Genomic DNA, 18,335 nt, shown 5'->3' with positions numbered 1-18,335 from the left:
GGACCTCCTGGACACTATGGTGGACTTTGCATAGAGGTGAATGAAAGTAGTAAACTACTCTGGTGCTAAAGAGGGAACATCCTCCCCATCTGCAAAGTGGCGCCAGACCTAAAAAAAACATCCTTGCCTCTTGACGTGAAGAGAACGGAAGCGGAGTAGAATGAAGGGAAAGTGATGTAGGCTATCTGTCATCTGGGTTTTAGTTTTTCTTTCAGCAGCATGAATGATTGATGCAAACAGAGCACTGTGCCTTACTGTCAGGTCACCACGTACGTAGTGTTATTGCTCTTGCCCTGTATCATTACACTAACTGACCCTGGACGTCTCTTAAACAGCTAGTTTATTTTCTAAACCTAGCTTGTACTCCCCTCCCATTAAAATTTCCCATCATGCAAAGTGTCCGGCACTACATCTATGGGCATACTTTCCCTTCCATGTGTATTTTGCACCATCTTCTCTTGCAAACTTTCCTGTTCTCCTTCGCCCACTGACAGCGGATTATTTATTTATATCGTAGCAACTATTTAAGTGTGTGTGCACGTGTGATGAGATGATTTTGTGTGACGGCACTTGATTTTCTCCAGTCACTTTTTTTGGCCACTATAAATGAACGTAAGGCACAGATGTGGGAAAACATAGAACTGTGTTGACATTGTATGGGCGAGTATCAAGAGGAACATACTTTACCCAAAAAAAAAAAAAGATATACTTTGCATAAAAATAATGAAGCCTATTTTGCAATGTTTTTTCATTAAAAAATCAGGATTTGTCATTACTGTAATGCAAAAAATCTCATTCTCATTACCATAATGCCTAAAAAAATTATTGACATTAAAAATGTCATTCTCATTACTGTAAATAAAAAAATCACTCATTACCATAACAAACAAATTAATGCTCATTATCATAATGACAATAAAATGCTAATGTCCATTACTATAATGACAAAATCATCTCATTCTGATTACAGTAATGGCAATAATCAAATTATTCTTATCGTAATAACAATAAAGTCTCATTCTTATTACAATTAATGACAAAAAAAATCTAATTCACGTTACTGTGAATTAATGACCAAAAAAAAAAACATTTCTTATCGTAATGAGGGTAAGATTTCATTCTAATTACCGTAATGACAAAAAATCATCGAATTTACATAAGAATATTTTTTGTGTATGTAATGACAAGAAATAGTGTTCTTGTCAGTACATTTTTTTCATTAGAATTAGCATAAATGAAATTCAGTACAACAATGTAAATAGGACTTCATATTTTTTTTGATTCAAAATATATTTTTCTTTTGGAATGAAGTGTCTGCGCCACAGCTGTACAGGACATTTCTTCTTCGACTGATACTTCTAGCCAAGGGTGCAGCAGTGATGTCATTGGTTAGTCAGCCAATCAGATGCAGTTGTCTCCATCCATATTCTTTTCCTGATTTTATTCTGTTATTGTTCGTCCTTTCCTTTTACTTGGATTTTTTTTTAAATAATTTTGTAAAAGAATGGCGTAATGATTTGTTATGGGTTGAGCTTTATTTCTCCGTTAAGCTTGTTTTCTTTTGCTCTGTGTGTGTGTGTGTGTGTGTGTGTGTGTGTGTGTGTGTGTGTGTGTGTGTGTGTGTGTGTGTGTGTGTGTGTGTGTGTGTAAGAGAGGGAATGCGTATCTTATGCACTGAGTTATATTTTAGACACAATATGATGTCAAATCTTCTCTACGAACATTTCTTTCTCTCACGATATACTATGTGTTAGTGTGTGTGTCCTATGACCGCAAGAATCCTCACCAGGAAGCTTTTGCTGAGGCCTCTCTTTATTATTTCTGTTAGTTAAAGGAACCGTTCACCCCAAAATGGAAATTCTGTGAGCATTTACTCACTCGCACGTCGTTCCAAACCTCCAAAAAGGACAAAAAAAATCCAAATGACTTATTCCAAGTCTTCTGAAGCCTTTCCATTTTGCATATTAAAAACTGCAAATCACCTTGACATCATCCTGGTGCATTAACATTTAACATTAGTAAATTAGTAAAAATTTATCAGTAAATTACAACTACTTCTATCGTGCTTTGTCTTTTTTAGAATGTGAATGAAGATTATTTTGTGTTCCAGAAAATAAATAAAGTCATACATGTTTGGAACCACATAAAAGGGAGTGAATGATGACGGAAATTTCATTTTTCGATGGTACCGTCCCTTTAAGGTTTCATACACAGACACACAATTGCAGACACACAAACAACCTTCAATGTCAGCCATTTCCACGTAAATGATGTCTGTTTTGAGAAAGATTTCTGCATTTTATTTATGTTCTAATGACTTTTTTCATATATCTTAAAGGCATTAGCAATGTGAAATGCAAAAGCCAGTGCTGTGAATAATTTTGTATTTATTTATTTTTTTAAATACATGTTTTTTCCCGCCGCACCATATAAACAGTCGCAGTCTGTTTCCACTCAGAACATGTTTTACAGGATCTGTTTGTGTCGGTTTATTTTCGAGCTGATGTTGAGCATGAAATGCGATGTTGTTCTCATGTCTGTCCACTAGGTTGTGCTGCTCGTTCACATTCCTTCCATTTGCCATCCAAAATCTTGTTAATGCACCAGTATGTTTTCATTGATAATGAGGGATATCTAATGTTTTATGTTTAACCTAATTATTTGCTGTGGATTTTGTTCCTATTTGTTCTGTCAATGGCTTTAAAGCTACAAAGGACCATTAAGCATCATAAGTTATATTGTTTGTATCTTGTTCTATTGAGCACCAAAGCTAATGAAGTTTTTGCATTTTGTTAGTTAGGGATCCCCCTCCCCCATCCCATCCCATCCCATCCCAGTTTTTATTATAAACTGTACAGATTTGTCACCCATCTCAAAAGGACTGATCATAAATGCACTTTTGTTTTTGTCTATTTCTGTTCAGTACTCAGGAACAACATGCAGAGGTGGGAACTATGAGTGAGCTGGTGGTGTGTGTGTGTGTGTGTGTTTATGTAGAGGAGGTGTGTGAGGTGTGCCGCGTCACACTGAAGTCCTCTTGTCTTAAAGACTAGCTGTAAATCATGCTCTTTCAAAACAATGGCATCCAAGAATCCATATTAATAAAAAATATATTAATTCTCTGCCGTTGCTCCTGTTTATTTACTTTGTATATGAAGCAGTGTTATTTTGAGGTTGTTGGTTTTTTTTATATATATATATAATTTCTGTTGACGTTTTAGTCATTTTAAGTAAGATTCATAAAGGGACATTTATATGACTTTGTGGGCTGGAAATCTTAATATTTTTAAGTTTCAAACATGACCTTCAATGAATGGTCCTTCTGTTAGGTCTGTTCTTGCATGCGATTGGCTGGATTGTTGAGGGGGCGGAGCTAATGTGGTTGGCACACTGAATAGTCCACAATCCCTGGCTGTGTTCCTCTCTACAACGTAACCATGAAGATCTCCTTGGTGACCATTTTTTTGCTGATGCTCCTGACAGGCATCAACGCCAGAGTCCAGCCGCAGAAAAACTTTGACCTTCAGAGGGTGAGAACTTTAAACCTTACGTTTTTGGAGACGTGCCTTTATCTGTAGGACAGTAGTAGGGATGCTGCAGTTTCTGGACTAGTATCAACACTTGAAAAGTGAGAGCAGGCTGGTGTTGTAAACAGCTGGATATATGAGGCTTGTGTGAGTTGTTGTTTTAGAGGCTGAAACACTGACATGGCCAAGCTGCTGATGTGTTGAGGAGGGTAATGCTCTTCAGGGCCAGCGATTGCATTAACAGCAGAGACAGTGCAGACAAACAGACCTCAGGGCAAAGGTCACTCGCTCAGTGTTGCAACCAGAAACATCTGACTAATGCCAAGTTCTTCAGGCATCCTCACGGGACTTTATGAAGAAGAGTGTTGGTTCTTGAGACACGGAGACCAATATTGTTGGTAGTTAAAGAACAGACGGACTCCGCACGGTTCAGCGATTGGACATTAGTAATCAGGGTTCATATTTCTGCTCTGTTCCTTGTGAATGATGCGTATTCTCTTGTGTTTGGTCAGTTTGCAGGGAAGTGGTATCGGGTGGGTCTGGCCTATGATTCTCCAGGCTTCGTGCCGTACAGGAACAGACTCACCGTCTCTATGGGCGTAGTGGAGCCGAAGGAGAATGGGGACGTCAACATGACCATGTGGAGTCTGACGTGAGGGACACTCGTGTTCAGACAATACTATACTATAACTCATTCATTCTTTATTTTACCAGGTTAAAAGAATAATTATAATTACACATAATATGTATTTTACATTCACCCAATTAAGAATTGAATATATTCAGAACAACAGCACTATTAGACTGTGATATTGTGTTTATACATTATTATTACAAGTTAATATTGAGAAACTGACATTTCAGACACAACATGGCCATTTATTTTGTTTTAGTTTTGATTCACAATGAAGTTATAATAGTTCTTAATATTTTATTTTATTCACACACTGTGATGATTCTTGTCTCATATTTCATAGAAGAGTTCCTAATAATTTGTTTTGTTTTATTATTTTATTATTCACACACTGTGTAATAATCCTAGTCTCATATCTTTTCCAAATACTTTTATTTTTTATTTATTTTATTCGCGCTGTGATAATTCTTGTCTCATATCTCATTGTTAGAAACATTTCTAATATTTTATTTATTTTATTTTATTCACATACTGATCATTTCTGTCTCATAGTTAGAATATTTCTTAATATTTTTATTTTATTATATTATTTTATTATTCAGACACTGTGATAATTCTTGTCTCATTTATCTCATAATTAGAATAGTTCCAAATATTTTATTTTAATTTTTTTATTTAAATTATTTTATTTTATTCACACACTGTGATAATTCTTGTCTCATATCTCATAGTTAGAATAGTTCCTAATATTTTATTTTATATTATTTTATTCACACAGTTTGATTATTCTTGTCTCATATCTCATAGTTAGAATAGTTACTAATATTTATTTTATTTTTTATTTCTTTATTTTAATTTATTCACACACTGTTTGATGATTCTTGTCTCATATCTCAAAGTTGTTAATAATAGTTTCTAAAATTATATTATAATATTAATTATATTATATTATTATACTCAGACATTGTGTGATGATTGCATGTGATTATATGCAGGTCTTCCGGTTGTCAGCGTAAGGTCTACGTTTATGAGAAGACGTCTGTGCCCGGCGTGTTTAACTACTACAGCACTCGTGAGTCACCAGTAGATATGAGACATCACAGCTGAATGTTTGTCTGATCAGATCAGACACAGAGAAAACGATACTCCAGTTCAGATTTGTACTGTCCTCTGAAGGTCATCGAAGGGTGAAGGACGTTACTGTGGTGGAGACGAACTATACTGAATATGCCCTGGTCCTCAAACACAAGAAGATCAACAAGGAGTTCACACAAGTGTCTCTTTACGGTGAGCCTGAGATTAACAACAGCATGAACTTCTCAAATAAAGCATCTTGGGAGGGTGTTTTTGTTCTTCTGGCTTGTTCTCACGGCCTGTGATTCGGCTGTAGGTCGTACTAAGAGGTTGAGGGCGGATGTGATGGAGAAGTTCAGAGCGTACGCCACAGCTCGAGGATTCTCCAAAGAGTCCATCCTGACTCCACCAGCCGCCGGTAAAACAGGTAAATCACACACACACCTACACGCTTTACTGTATCTGGACACTCGAGTCATGCTTAAAACGGTCTGAATGCATCAAACAACACGATATCAAAACATTTATTTTAAAGATAGACGGCACAAGAACACTTTTCTAACAAAACATTTCACAAAGAGGTTCTTAAAGGGTTAAATAATAAAATAATACTGTTCAAATTGACGACAAAAAGTATTTGGAAATTTGTAGTTGTCAAACGGTGGCTCATGTTCACTAATAGGACACTTGGTTTGACATAGTTTGATATTTGATTTGATATCTAATGCCTGGTACACATTGTATGACGGTACAAATGGTGTATTGATCAACACGACATGACACTTAAACTTAAAACTACTCACCTCAAGGTCCATTTGCAAGATTGGCCTCTTTCGCCATCCATGACTGCGTCCGAAGTGTCCAAATACTTTTTCTTTCAAGACTATACATGTATGACAGTGACACACAAATATTTGCTCAACAACAAGCGATCATCGACGATGTGTGACTGAACTTTTCTTCACAAACCATTTAAATGTTTATTTATTGTCTAAAATAATTGTATTTTCAGCAAAATTCTCACAAAATTTCTCATTTTTCTTTCTTTTCTTTTTAGAAGACTGTTCTTGAGGAGGTAAGCGAGAGCTTTGAATCTAGTTTATCAAACCCCATTTTCTCATCAGTAACAACCTGACTAGTATTCATTTAGTTTTGGAAATGTTTCATAGTGTTTCTCATCAAGCTTGATGTGTCTCTCTTTCAGTTCCTAATCCCTATTTAGAGCTGGACTGGAGGCCACACGACACACACATGCTTACCTTAATGTGCCAAAATGATGTCCGTTTGTGACAGTTTGTAAAACTGTAACTGAAGTCATTCGTTTGCTTTGCTATAAAGCTGACAAAACATTCAACCTAGACAGAAGAGTGGAAATACAGAAATAGGTCACTTCTCTGATAATCTTGGCTGGCAAAAAATAAAACACTTGTTTTTGTTCACGTTGTGTTATTCCCATCTGACTGCCATTACAGTTTAGCATAAGAAATGAAAGTTATTGTGTAAATATGTGGGAATGTTAATGTGTGTACTGTTACAGTGGCCTAGATCTTTTGTGCTAAAGATTGTCTCAATATATAGATGTCTCAATATCTATATCTGCAATTTGTTTCTTTTTTAGGTGTGACATATCAAGATCTGTCCAGGGACAGCAGATGTAAAATAGCCTACTGGCTAATTCTGGCACCCTGTACATTTAATTATGTATTATTAGTGTGCATTGGCTGTTAAATAAACCTGAAATAAATAAATAAATAGCCTATACCGTGTCTACTCCAGACGTGAGCGGCGCGGTGCAGCACGAAAAAAGCCAACAGAACCCATTAGTGACGCCGTTATTTCTGACGTACTTCAAACGCACGCGCTACTTCGCTTTGTCGCGTCCAGTCAGTGTACACAGTACACCATGTAGGTCTGGCCTACACATAAATGCCTCATTAGCGCCTGTTTCTATTGGCCGCCGTCCGCCATATTGGAACGGTCAAAGCCGGTCCGTGAACATTCGAGAGCAAGTGGAATGTGTGCGTCTACCGTAGTTAATGCATGTATGAATATCTATATCTGCAATAGACTTCAGCAGATGATTTTGTTAAACTAACACAAAACAGCAAGTCGAAGGCGTCAGCTGACATGACTTTAAAAAGTTTCCATACAAAAACATTAAAACGTTACCATAGTATAAAAACTGTAATTTTGAGTATACAGATAAAAACACAGAGCAACACATTCTCACCTGTGAAAGGTTATCCTTTCATCGGGAATTTAAATCTTGGCGGTTTCCCAATCAGGAGCTGTGATGTTGTGGCATCATGGATTCTCACTGTCAGTGACGACGACACGCGGACCTTTCCAAGATGGCGGGAGCGCCGACGTCTCTGGCCATCGAATTTGGATTTTATATATATATATATATATATATATATATATATATATATATATATATATATATATATATATATATATATATATATATATATATATATATATATATACATATATATATATATATATATATATATATATATATATATATATATATATATATATATATATATATATATGTGGTGTATTGTATAGACGGCCTCAAGCTGTTAAACATGGCAATTTTTTTTGACAGATGTTGGAAGTAGGCTAGTAAATTAAAATCTAATTCTGTGAGGGTATGTTATTTGTCGCAGAGCAGACAATATATTTATTTCATTCTACAAAGTCACTCAACAAAAAAAACTGAAGATTAAACCTTTTTGACTCTTACATAGGCTACTGAATTGTAGGAATAGACTATTATTCAATTATTTAACAGAATCATGTGATTTGTCAGAGTTTCAGCCAAAACAAAAAGGCACAGGTTGGAGTCAATAGACCGATAAGAAGAACTTTGTTCTATTTGTTTTGTTGGACTGGTTTTGGGGGTGGTGTTGCACACATGGCCTGCAGGTCGATGTCCTGTGGATGGAGTGGTAGTGGTTCTCATTTGGCTTTGGGATCAGAACTTCATTCGGATCACAGACAGACAGAATGATGCGTGTTGTTCTGGTGTTCCTGCTGTCCCTCCTGGGACTGTTGCATGCTGGGCCTCTGCCCGATGAGCCCGTCCTCGAGACCCAGGAGAACTTTGATGTAAAACGGGTAAGTGTTTCCTTTTGGAAGTTTAAGAGACTGTTTATGCATAGGAGACCAGGACAAGTTTTCATAATTTTTACAGTTTTGATATAGTTGATTTCTATACACAAAAACTAAAATGCATTGATTACATATTATGTATTGAACACTTCAACCATTATTGGTCGGAAAAAATAACTTTTGACCTTTTGTGACAACATGCCCCAATGGCCACACTGTATGTCACAATGGGAACTTGTTTATTGACGCTAATTTTAGAACAATACTTTGAAATATATATATATGTGTGTATTTAAAATGTTTCGTTGCAATTTATTAATATTTTATATTGTAATAATATAAAATTAGGCTTGTTATTTGCATCTTAGCAATCTTTCATTTTGTAATGCAATATTTTGAGAAAAAATATAAAAAACAGTAAAATGACATACAATATTTTATAACATAGAAGCTAAGCAAATCATGAAATAGCTAAAATAATAATTAATTTTATTAATATAATAATAATTGTATACAAATTTAACATGCAAAATGTTCCGTTGAAATCTATTGCTAACAAAACAAAACAAAAACAATATTTTTATTGTAATATTACTTTATAGGTCTTATTTAATTTGGTTACTTTATACACATTTCAATAACCTTTTTTTTTACGATCTACCACCAGTGTTAAGGTGAAATCTGCATGAAATGACTTTCTGGCTATTGCACAACATGCAAATAATTATGCAATATTTTGCCCTGTTGCACCACATTTTGTTGCCATTACATTTGGCTGACACTTTTCTTTTCATTCCTGTTATGAATATGCAGAACATTTTATTATTATTCCTCAACAAAAATCCATATGACAAAACAAGCATGAAAATTGTTAAGGTTACACTTTTTTTTACGGTATTTGTACTTACAGTGTGTTACTCAAGAAAGTAGGTAACCTGAAGTCAAAAGGTTTGCGATCCACTGATCTAATTGACCTCTAATTGACCTCTAAATCTCTCCGTATCTGACCTCCTCCGCTCCACCTCTGTAAGTTCATGGGGAAATGGTATGGGATTGCTACGGCGTCCACGTGCCCTTGGCTCAAGCGTCATAAGGGAGAGGCATCCATCGGCTCGATGGAGCTCCAGCAGTCCAGTGACTCGACTCAGACCATCAGCATGACCCGCATCAGCCTCAGGTACCACACACTCATGCAGGAAACAACAATAATATTACACCAAGGGAACAATGCAGCCAGTGTGTGAAACTCTTTCTTTTATTTCATACGTTTGTGTGAGACCCAGCATGACGGTATTATTCGTTTATTTTGCAGACATGGCACCTGTAAGTCCATCAGTGGAGAATATCAGCTGACCAAAACACCTGGAAGATTTCACTACCACAATGCCAGTGGGTACAACACCACAGCTGTCAATCACTCAGTTCATGTCTCTGTTATCTGACTGTGGTTTGGGTGTCTTTCGGCCTGTAGAGTGGAACGCCGATGTGGACACGTATGTGGTTCACACGAACTACGATGAGTATGCGCTGGTGGTGACGTATAAACAAAAAACAGGCGGGGAAAAATCAACATCTGTGAAACTCTACGGTAAAACAACCCTTTTCTTCTTGGGAAACATTTCAACTTTTTTTTTCATGATTTCCATAAATTCTTGATGAGCTTTGACCTCAAATCAAGTACTTTAAAAAAATAACATGCCAAATATGGGCATGCATTATAAATTATTTCTGGGGATTTAAAAAAAAAATTGGTGCTAATATTACACACACAGGATGATAAGGAGTTTGTGATGTTTGATGACTCGCCTTTCAGTTGAAGAAAGTAGCGAGGAATGTGAGGCAAAGTTGCCACCACAAGTTTAACAAGTATGGAAACAAACAATTAATTTAGCTAAATGCTAATGCTAACATGCAAACAAAAACAGTATGAGACAAAGAAGTGTGTAGTAAGACACCCTTCTATGATTTTCATCTATTTCTACTCAAACTCTCTCTTAATGACTTTAGTTCAATAATTATGTTCAAAATAGAATACTAACATACTACATAGTCATTATGTGTGTGTGTGTGTGTGTGTGTGTGTGTGTGTGTGTGTTTAGTCTATGTTTTTGAACTTATATAGGCCTACACTGTTTAAATTACATCACATAGAACTAAATGCTGGGGAGGGGGGTTCTTCATATACAACCACTGATAAACATTATCGGTTTTGATGAGGGGAAAAAACTATACGAGTGCGGATTAGAACCCAGAACCTCCGACACGCTTGGCAAAAATTCTGCCACTGGACCATTACAGTACATACTTACACTGGCGGATCTATGTATTTATTCACGTAACAATATACGATACTAACAACATATATTAGATCTCATTGTACGACGAATTAAACCCAAAGTACTATCACATTTTTGGTCGGACATCATCACATCTTTGAATACATTTTTTTTATTTACATCAGTAAGCTACAGGACATCGTCTTTCAAAACATGACCTGCGCGAAAGAGAAAAAAGATTGAATGCGTCATTGTACCCAGCACTTTTGAAAATGCCTTTCCGAATGCGTCTCTGTCCCCACCACATTTCAAACCAAACTGACGCCCATGGTAATACATGTGGATTACATTCATACTATATAGAACTTTTTAATAGTCGTGAAGTAATTACTTATTCAGAAGAACTACCGTTCATTATTTTGTATAATATCAGGCAGAATACAGTATTCAGTCAGTAATAAGCTAGCGTTCAGTTCTGAACATACAGTGTGAACCATAGACTGTATGAACACATGTGTTTGTGCTTGTGAACTATAATGATCTAGTTATACTCCCCCTGTAGGGCGTAGTATGCAACTGCGGCCCACTCTCATCGAGGACTTCAAGACTCTGGTGGCTGAACAGGGAATGAGTGACGACACTATAGTTATCAAAAAGAACAAAGGTATCCTCATGACACAGACGGACCGGTGCCAAACACTCCTTTTATTCCGACCATATGTCATTATGTTTGCCTTTCTGTCCTTCTCTGTGTCATCAGGGGAGTGTGTTCCAGGCGAGCCGGTCACACCAGAGCCACAGATCCAGGTGAAGAGCTCGCCATCATCACAAGACATCTAAACAAGACTTACTGCATAAACAATTGTTGATTTTATTTTCAAGTAGTAGTTACTCTTAATTAAAAAAAAAAAAATCCTGATAACATTTGAACAATTTACTGGTCGCTATAAAAGTGCTTGTGACCTACTGAAGCCATTCATTAACTAACAAACAAGCAAAACATGAGGGTGCGTAAATAATGACAGAAATGTAGTTTTGATTGAATGATTCGTTTAACTCGTAGAAGCTTCATTAATAATCCGGTAGTATTTTATTTTACAGTCCTGTTCCGCATGTAAATCATAGCTGTCAACCCTCCCGTTTTTTCCGGGTTTCTCACGTATTTTAGCTCTTTTCCCGCTGTCTTCCCGTTTTATTATTTTCCCGTAAAATATCCCGTATTTTTACGCTCTGATTGTGTGAGACGTACATGCTCGGGCAGATTCGGCTTGAAGTCGTTCATCCTCGGATGCGGCGCCGCGCGCGCTGTTACAAAAAAAGCTGTGCACACAGCCAAGCGAAATGGGGTCTTGCCGGTCTTGCGCACCCAACGCGTAATCTTTGCCGCGCTCGTGCGGACGCGTCAAGTATAAACAATTATACTCCGTGTCAGCGCGCGCTTTGATCGGTAAAGGAGCACAGACCTCTCCCTAATCATCTCCAGCAGCCCCCGAAGCACCACGTACCGTTTCCCTCGTAAGCTGATATTAGTATTTAAACATTCTCTGATAAAAAATGTTTAAAAAATGACACACTTTCTCTAATACACACACACACTGTCTCTTTCTCTCTCACTCATTTGTAGTTAAAAACTCTTTAGACTTTTAATGATTAGTGCTTTATTTTCAAAGTTTGTGGTGGGTAAGAATCGTGTAAAAAAAATCCCTTATTTTGGGGATGGATTCCGGGAAATCTCCCTTATATTCAATGTTCAATGTTGACAGCTATGATGTAAATACTATGTGCTTCCCAGGCAGCAACATAGATCCGGCCCACATCCGGGACGCGTGGAATCCACATGTACCAGATGTGGCCCGGTTTTGGGCCGACACTAGTATGCACTAACCCTAAATCTAACCTCAACCCATGTAGTTACCTTATAATACCAGTACTTTCTTGAGTAACTACACTGCAAGTACACGTACTGTAAAATAAAGTGTAACCAGTGATGCTCATAACAGAGGGCGAGGAGGAATGTGGTGGTGGCGCCCCCTGAGGAGGGATCGGGCGACGACACGCCCATGTTCAGAGGACCTGGTGAGTAACACTGACACTTATGGGCTTCCTTCATATTTAGAAGGAAACAATCGGGATTCATACGTGGATATCTGAGACCTTTTATACATTGCTAAAAAATGTCTTTACTGTCATTTTTTAGCTATTTAATGCTTCTTTGCTGAATAAAAGTATAATTTCTTTCAAACCAAAAATCTTACTGACTCCAAACTTTTGAACAGTAGTGTATCTTACACTGTTTTAACATTATTTTATCACGCGAGAAAGAGAACACAGAGTGAGGAATGATGAAAGCCAATGATCATTGCTTTGATATAGAAAATATAGTTTCTTGTATAATTACATTATGATTAAAGACAAGAGTTTGATATTGCTTTGTGTGTGTGTGTGTGTGTGTGTGTGTGTGTGTGTGTATGTGTGTGTGTGTGTGTGTGTGTGTGTGTGTGTGTGTGTGTGTGTGTGTGTGTGTGTGTGTGTGTGTGTGTGTGTGTGTGTGTGTGTGTGTGTGTAGAAGCATGCAAGTCCGAGCCAGATTCCGGTCCGTGCTTTGGGATGATGCAGCGCTTCCATTACAACTCATCCATCATGACCTGTCAGATGTTCACCTATGGAGGCTGTATGGGGAACCAGAACAACTTTGTGACAGAAAAGGAGTGTCTGCAGAGCTGTCGCACTGAGGGTGTGTGTGTGTGTGTGTGTGTGTGTGTGTGTGCTTTATATGATTGATGACGACACAAATTTGTATAATGACATGGGTATTACACTGGTATTACAGCGTAAACATGGTTAAAGAGGACATTTCCTGAGTCCTTGTAATTAAAAATGGCTTAAAAAACATACTAAACAATGTTTTATCAAAAATGTAAAAATGCAGAAAGTTTTCTGAGATGGGTTGGGGTGAGGTTTAGGGGAGATAATATACAGTTTGTACAGTATGAAAACCATTACGCCTATAGAAAGTCCTCATAATGATAGGTGGCAACATGTGTGTGTGTGTGTTTATGAGACTGTTGTTTTTGTGTGTGTGATTCAAAGATGGATTACGGCCCAGCTGAGAGGCCCATAGTGACCCAGCACACACTTCATCTTGGTGTGGTCCTAATATATCCACTGTATTTTGTCCATCTAGCTGCCTGTAGACTGCCTATGGACGACGGTCCCTGTAGAGGATCCGTAGACCTGTGGGCCTTCGATTCTTCTGCGGGAAAGTGTGTGTCCTTCAAATATGGAGGCTGCAAAGGCAATGGCAACAAGTTCTACAGCCAGAAGGAGTGTGAGGAGTATTGCGGAGTCATGATGAGAAACGGTAGGACACACACATTACACTGGGGGGAAACAACAACACATTTTTTCATTAATATAATTGATCTAAACCAACACTGTAAAGAGAAGCTCATATTGTGATACTTGTGTAAAAAAAAAATTTTTTTCTGGATTTGCAGGAGATGACGAGTTTCTCACGGTGAACTGAAAATGGTGTGAATAAGAAAGGAGCATTACTTCGTTTTAAAACAGAAAAGTGCATCATGAATCTGTTTCCAAATGGCATTTACTTCAACATTAACACAATAAATAGAAACCTGTTAAATTGTCTGGTTGTGCATTTTATTTTTATACATTTTAAGATACTGTGCTTCTGTTGTTGTTGTTTTTTGTTTTTTTTTTAATTAAAATTAAATAAAATGTATCTTATTTTATTCAAATGTAATTTCTTTTATTTAAATTTAATTAATATTTTCCCTGGATTCCCCAGCTGCCAGTGTCCAGGAGAGGTCAGTGTTGTCTACTGAAGGCCATCCTCTGAACAGCTCTGGGCTTTGGAGTTGTGTGAAACCGCCTGCTGATCTGTGACCAGTTTTATGGTTCTTGCAACAATACTGAAGCATTACGTTCAGGCTTATAAAGCTGATCCTGCATACAGGCAGTTTGGTACTTAATGTAAGTCTGAGCAAAGTCCCCAGCAGGCCTGCCAGGCTTCCTGCCCGCTGTTTCTCAGAATTCACGGCTGGTGATGTTGCTGTGAGAATGCTGGGAATATCCGGAGAGGAAAAAGGAACTGACGGCTTTCAGTGACCTTCCGGCCAGGGGCACATCACCTGCTCACACACACCCTCACACAGACACAAACACGCTGAAGCCGTAGACAAGCATGTACAGTGGCTCCAAAACCTATTTGGACACTTAATTAATACAATAAAACTGCACAAGACGTGTAGTGTGTGTACATATATAAACACACAAACATCCGCACTTACCAACACATGCTGATGCTGCAAACACAAACCCACAAAGCTACAGCACACTCATTTTCACAAAACACATTTCCAGTTTTACCCAACCGCACATACATTGCAAAATCTGAACTTCTTTAGAAATCACACACTCGTTTGCCATTGTCACACGCTACAGGTGTTTACACAAAAAGCACTGTGTGAAAATGCAAAAAGTGTGAGTGACCGCCCCTGTCTTCACTAGTTCATTTCAAACCCGCATCCACCTACTGTGTATAAATGTTTATTAGTGATTTACTTTAAGACATGCAACTAGCGATCATACTCACTGGGGTTGGGGTTAAAAAAAATTATGTGTATCTCATCCTGCATTTTTTGTGCAGTGGACATGAATGACACCTCAAATCGTGCAGCTTGTTGTGAAGAGATGTACTATTACTTTTACCACCCTGAACACAACTGCATGGCAACACCCTGGAAACCACCTAGAACACACTAGAGCAACTCCACAGCATTAATACAATCAAACTGCACAAGATGTGTATAATAACACCCTGGAAACCATCCAGAACACATTACCAACTGCATAGCAACACCCTGGAAACCATCCAGAACACATTAGCAACTGCATGGCAACACCCTGGGAACAATCCAGAACACTTTAGCAACTACACAGCATTAATACAATTAAACTGCACCATATGTGTATAGTAACACCCTGGAAACCATCCAGAACATCTTAGCAACTGCATAGCAACACCCTGGAAATCATCCAGAACACATTAGCAACTCTACTGCATTTATACAATAAAACTGTCTTATATAGTAAGACCCTAGAAATCACACATTAGCATCATGGGTGGAGAGTTTTACAAAGGTAAGCACCACTCACATTTCCCTCAGAAAATGTATAAATGTACTTTATATCGTATGTCTCATTGGTGAAACACTCTGGCACAGCTGAAAGGTGTTACACATAATTGAGCCTTCTTACTATATACATGTTGAGTCATGAAGTCAGATGAGTCTACCAGCTGTAGAGTTCCTGCAAACCTTTGATGTACATGTTTCCCACAGGGTTGCAGTGGTCTGGGTAAATGAAGGATACATAAGGCATCTTGTGTGCGTCTATGTGTGTGTGTGTGTGTGTGTATGCGTGAGACTGGGACCAGTTTGTGGTGCTGCTTTGCTGTGGGAAGACTGCTGGTGTGTAAATATGAAAGGAGTGTGTGAGCGTCTGCGTGTGTACATGTGTCATGTCTGTTGGCAACTCAGAAAAAGCGGTTTCAGATCGCTGAACAGGATCAAAGCCTGTCAGCTTAGACAGAAGGGTTCACTTCTCCTTCGAGATACACATATGGTCACACACATATACATTTTCACACACATATTCAATCACACCCAGACTTTCCCACAGAGGGCCACGTTGAGTGCGCAGCTATGCAGAATTGCATAGCACACACACACACACACACACACACACACCCTTAAAGGTATGGTTCACAGAAAAATGTAAAAATTCTCTCATCATATATCAACCTCAAGTCATTCCAAACCAGAGTGACTCTTTTTTCTGTGAAACACAAAAGAAGATTTTTTTTTAAAGAATGTCTCTTTTTTCCATACAATGAAAGTTAATGAAGTCCAGTGTTATTTTGGACACCATTGACTTTCATTGTATGGACAAAAAACAATAAAAATTATTCAAAATATCTTTTTTTTTTCTTTTCTTTTTTACAGAAGAAACAAAGTCTTGGAGGGTTGTAATGACATGAGATTGAGTAAATGTTTTGGGTGAACTATCCCTTTGTCCCCCTTTCCAGTTCCCATCCATTGAAATAGCATGGAAAAAGTCTTTGGAATTTCTTGTTTTTCACAGAAGAAAGAAAGTCATGCGGGTTTGGAACAACATAAGGGTGATTAAATAATGAAAGAATTTCATATTGGTTTGAACTAATTCTTTAAGCCAGTTTCACTATGTAAATACACGCATCACCACAAGCACTCATTGCAGAAAAACATAAAACCACACAAAACATGATTGACCAGAGATGAATTGCACCTCTCTTTTCCATAGCAATTAAACACAAGTTCAAGCAAAAAACACGGGTGAAAAAAAAAGTGTGCTTGGATTCCTTTCTCCGTCTCCTTACAGGCTCTGAGCTCGACCGTGACCACAGGAAGAGCGCAGCCACTGATTGGTCATTGAGTCGCCACTCAAGCACATTTGTCAGCTTGGTTGTGTACATAATAAAGCCCTCAGCAGGTTAGAATTAACTTTGTCAAACACTTCCCTTGCATATGATCAAAGCAATGCCCTCTTCCTGTGAAGATTTGACCTTTCTTTCATGTGCGACTGCTTCTTTTATTAAACAATAACTTAGCAATGTATTGACAATCTTAGAGGTGTTCATCCCATTTTCTTTCTTTTATTATTATTAATATAGCTTGTTGAGATAAAGACACTCCTTCTGTACAGTAGAAAATAAAGCTATTCAAATTGAGGCTGTCACTCTGTAGAATAGAAAGAAATCTTTTAAAAAAAAGGTCCTAGGACATATACTTGGGGTATACCTTTCACCGTCCATTAATAATACATACGTTCATTATGAAAGACAACTACAAGTGAAAGAGGGACCCTTAATAAGTGAGAAAGCCTAGTAGGGGTTTCTACAGTTTATACCCCTCTCTGTCCCCATTCGGTCTTCCCTCGTTGATCCCAACCCCCACTCCTCTCTCCCACCCAGACATCTCTCTCGCTCTGTCTTGGGCTGTATGGGGCAGCAGAGAGAAGGGGAGATGACAATGGAGAGAAAAGAGGGTTGCAGTTTGGGGGTCTACTGAATAGTCCCATTCAGCCTGCCCAGTCAAACAGAAACGCATCTCCCCACTCACTTACAACCCATAGTTTCACTGCAAACAACCAGGGCTTTATTCCCCACAATCACTTGCCAGCGCACACACTCACACTTGTGTAGCCCAAAAGGAGTGACGGCATGGCCAGACATACGTACGTACACGCACTCACCCGCAATCAATAGGAGGAGCGCTGGGGTGACACACATAGCGTATACTCAGCTTCAATGTGGAGCAGAAGTGGAACTGGTGAGCGAGATCTAAAGTGCTCTCTAGTGCTGGGTCGACATGTACATGGTCACATGGAATGATCACAGAATCAATGGAAGACATGACAGTGTTGACGTGGTGGTCAAGAGGTTTGTTGCAAGCAGTTGTTTTCAAATGCAAAGGACACTCTCAACCCTGAAGAACTCGCACAGTCAGCAACAAAAGATGATTTTAAAGCAGGAATAAATCTTGCTGATGGAATTACACTGTTGGTCGCAACGCAAGTTACTTAAAGCTGGCGTGAAATGGAAACTCACCAATCTATTTTCTAAATGAATGTTACTGATCTTAC

At 38.1% G+C, this 18,335-nt stretch overlaps 2 protein-coding genes across 2 annotated transcripts; both read left to right on the top strand.

Moving 5' to 3' along the window:
• Window positions 1-3,365: 3,365 nt before the first annotated feature.
• Window positions 3,366-6,312, top strand: ptgdsa (prostaglandin D2 synthase a). Its single transcript, XM_056238972.1, has 6 exons — window positions 3,366-3,530; window positions 4,040-4,179; window positions 5,157-5,233; window positions 5,338-5,448; window positions 5,552-5,662; window positions 6,293-6,312. The coding sequence occupies exons 1-6, from the start codon at window positions 3,438-3,440 to the stop codon at window positions 6,304-6,306; spliced, it is 546 nt and encodes a 181-aa protein (XP_056094947.1). The 5' UTR covers window positions 3,366-3,437; the 3' UTR covers window positions 6,307-6,312.
• Window positions 6,313-8,189: 1,877 nt separating this feature from the next.
• Window positions 8,190-14,278, top strand: ambp (alpha-1-microglobulin/bikunin precursor). Its single transcript, XM_056238967.1, has 10 exons — window positions 8,190-8,361; window positions 9,387-9,532; window positions 9,668-9,744; window positions 9,827-9,943; window positions 11,194-11,295; window positions 11,392-11,438; window positions 12,632-12,707; window positions 13,198-13,365; window positions 13,816-13,992; window positions 14,129-14,278. Exons 1-10 carry the CDS (start codon window positions 8,251-8,253, stop codon window positions 14,155-14,157), a joined length of 1,050 nt encoding a protein of 349 aa, XP_056094942.1. The 5' UTR covers window positions 8,190-8,250; the 3' UTR covers window positions 14,158-14,278.
• Window positions 14,279-18,335: the final 4,057 nt, after the last annotated feature.

Source organism: Rhinichthys klamathensis, unplaced genomic scaffold (genome assembly GCF_029890125.1).
Source record: "Rhinichthys klamathensis goyatoka isolate OS25496 unplaced genomic scaffold, OSU_Roscu_1.1 h1tg000549l_1, whole genome shotgun sequence".
Classification (NCBI taxonomy): domain Eukaryota; kingdom Metazoa; phylum Chordata; class Actinopteri; order Cypriniformes; family Leuciscidae; genus Rhinichthys; species Rhinichthys klamathensis.
Note: the sequence above shows the minus strand (reverse complement) of the source record. Positions and strands in the feature narration are given on the sequence as shown.

What these genes read in the sequence shown, in the direction of transcription:
- ptgdsa (XM_056238972.1), top strand. Translation starts at nt 3,438, where the DNA reads ATGAAGATCTCCTTGGTGACCATTTTTTTGCTGATGCTCCTGACAGGC. An exon ending in ATGACCATGTGGAGTCTGAC is followed by an intron (nt 4,180 to 5,156) that starts GTGAGGGACACT and finishes GATTATATGCAG; the next exon opens with GTCTTCCGGTTGTCAGCGTA. An exon ending in GTTTAACTACTACAGCACTC is followed by an intron (nt 5,234 to 5,337) that starts GTGAGTCACCAG and finishes TGTCCTCTGAAG; the next exon opens with GTCATCGAAGGGTGAAGGAC.
- ambp (XM_056238967.1), top strand. Translation starts at nt 8,251, where the DNA reads ATGATGCGTGTTGTTCTGGTGTTCCTGCTGTCCCTCCTGGGACTGTTG. An exon ending in ATTTCACTACCACAATGCCA is followed by an intron (nt 9,745 to 9,826) that starts GTGGGTACAACA and finishes TTCGGCCTGTAG; the next exon opens with AGTGGAACGCCGATGTGGAC. An exon ending in GCAGAGCTGTCGCACTGAGG is followed by an intron (nt 13,366 to 13,815) that starts GTGTGTGTGTGT and finishes TTGTCCATCTAG; the next exon opens with CTGCCTGTAGACTGCCTATG.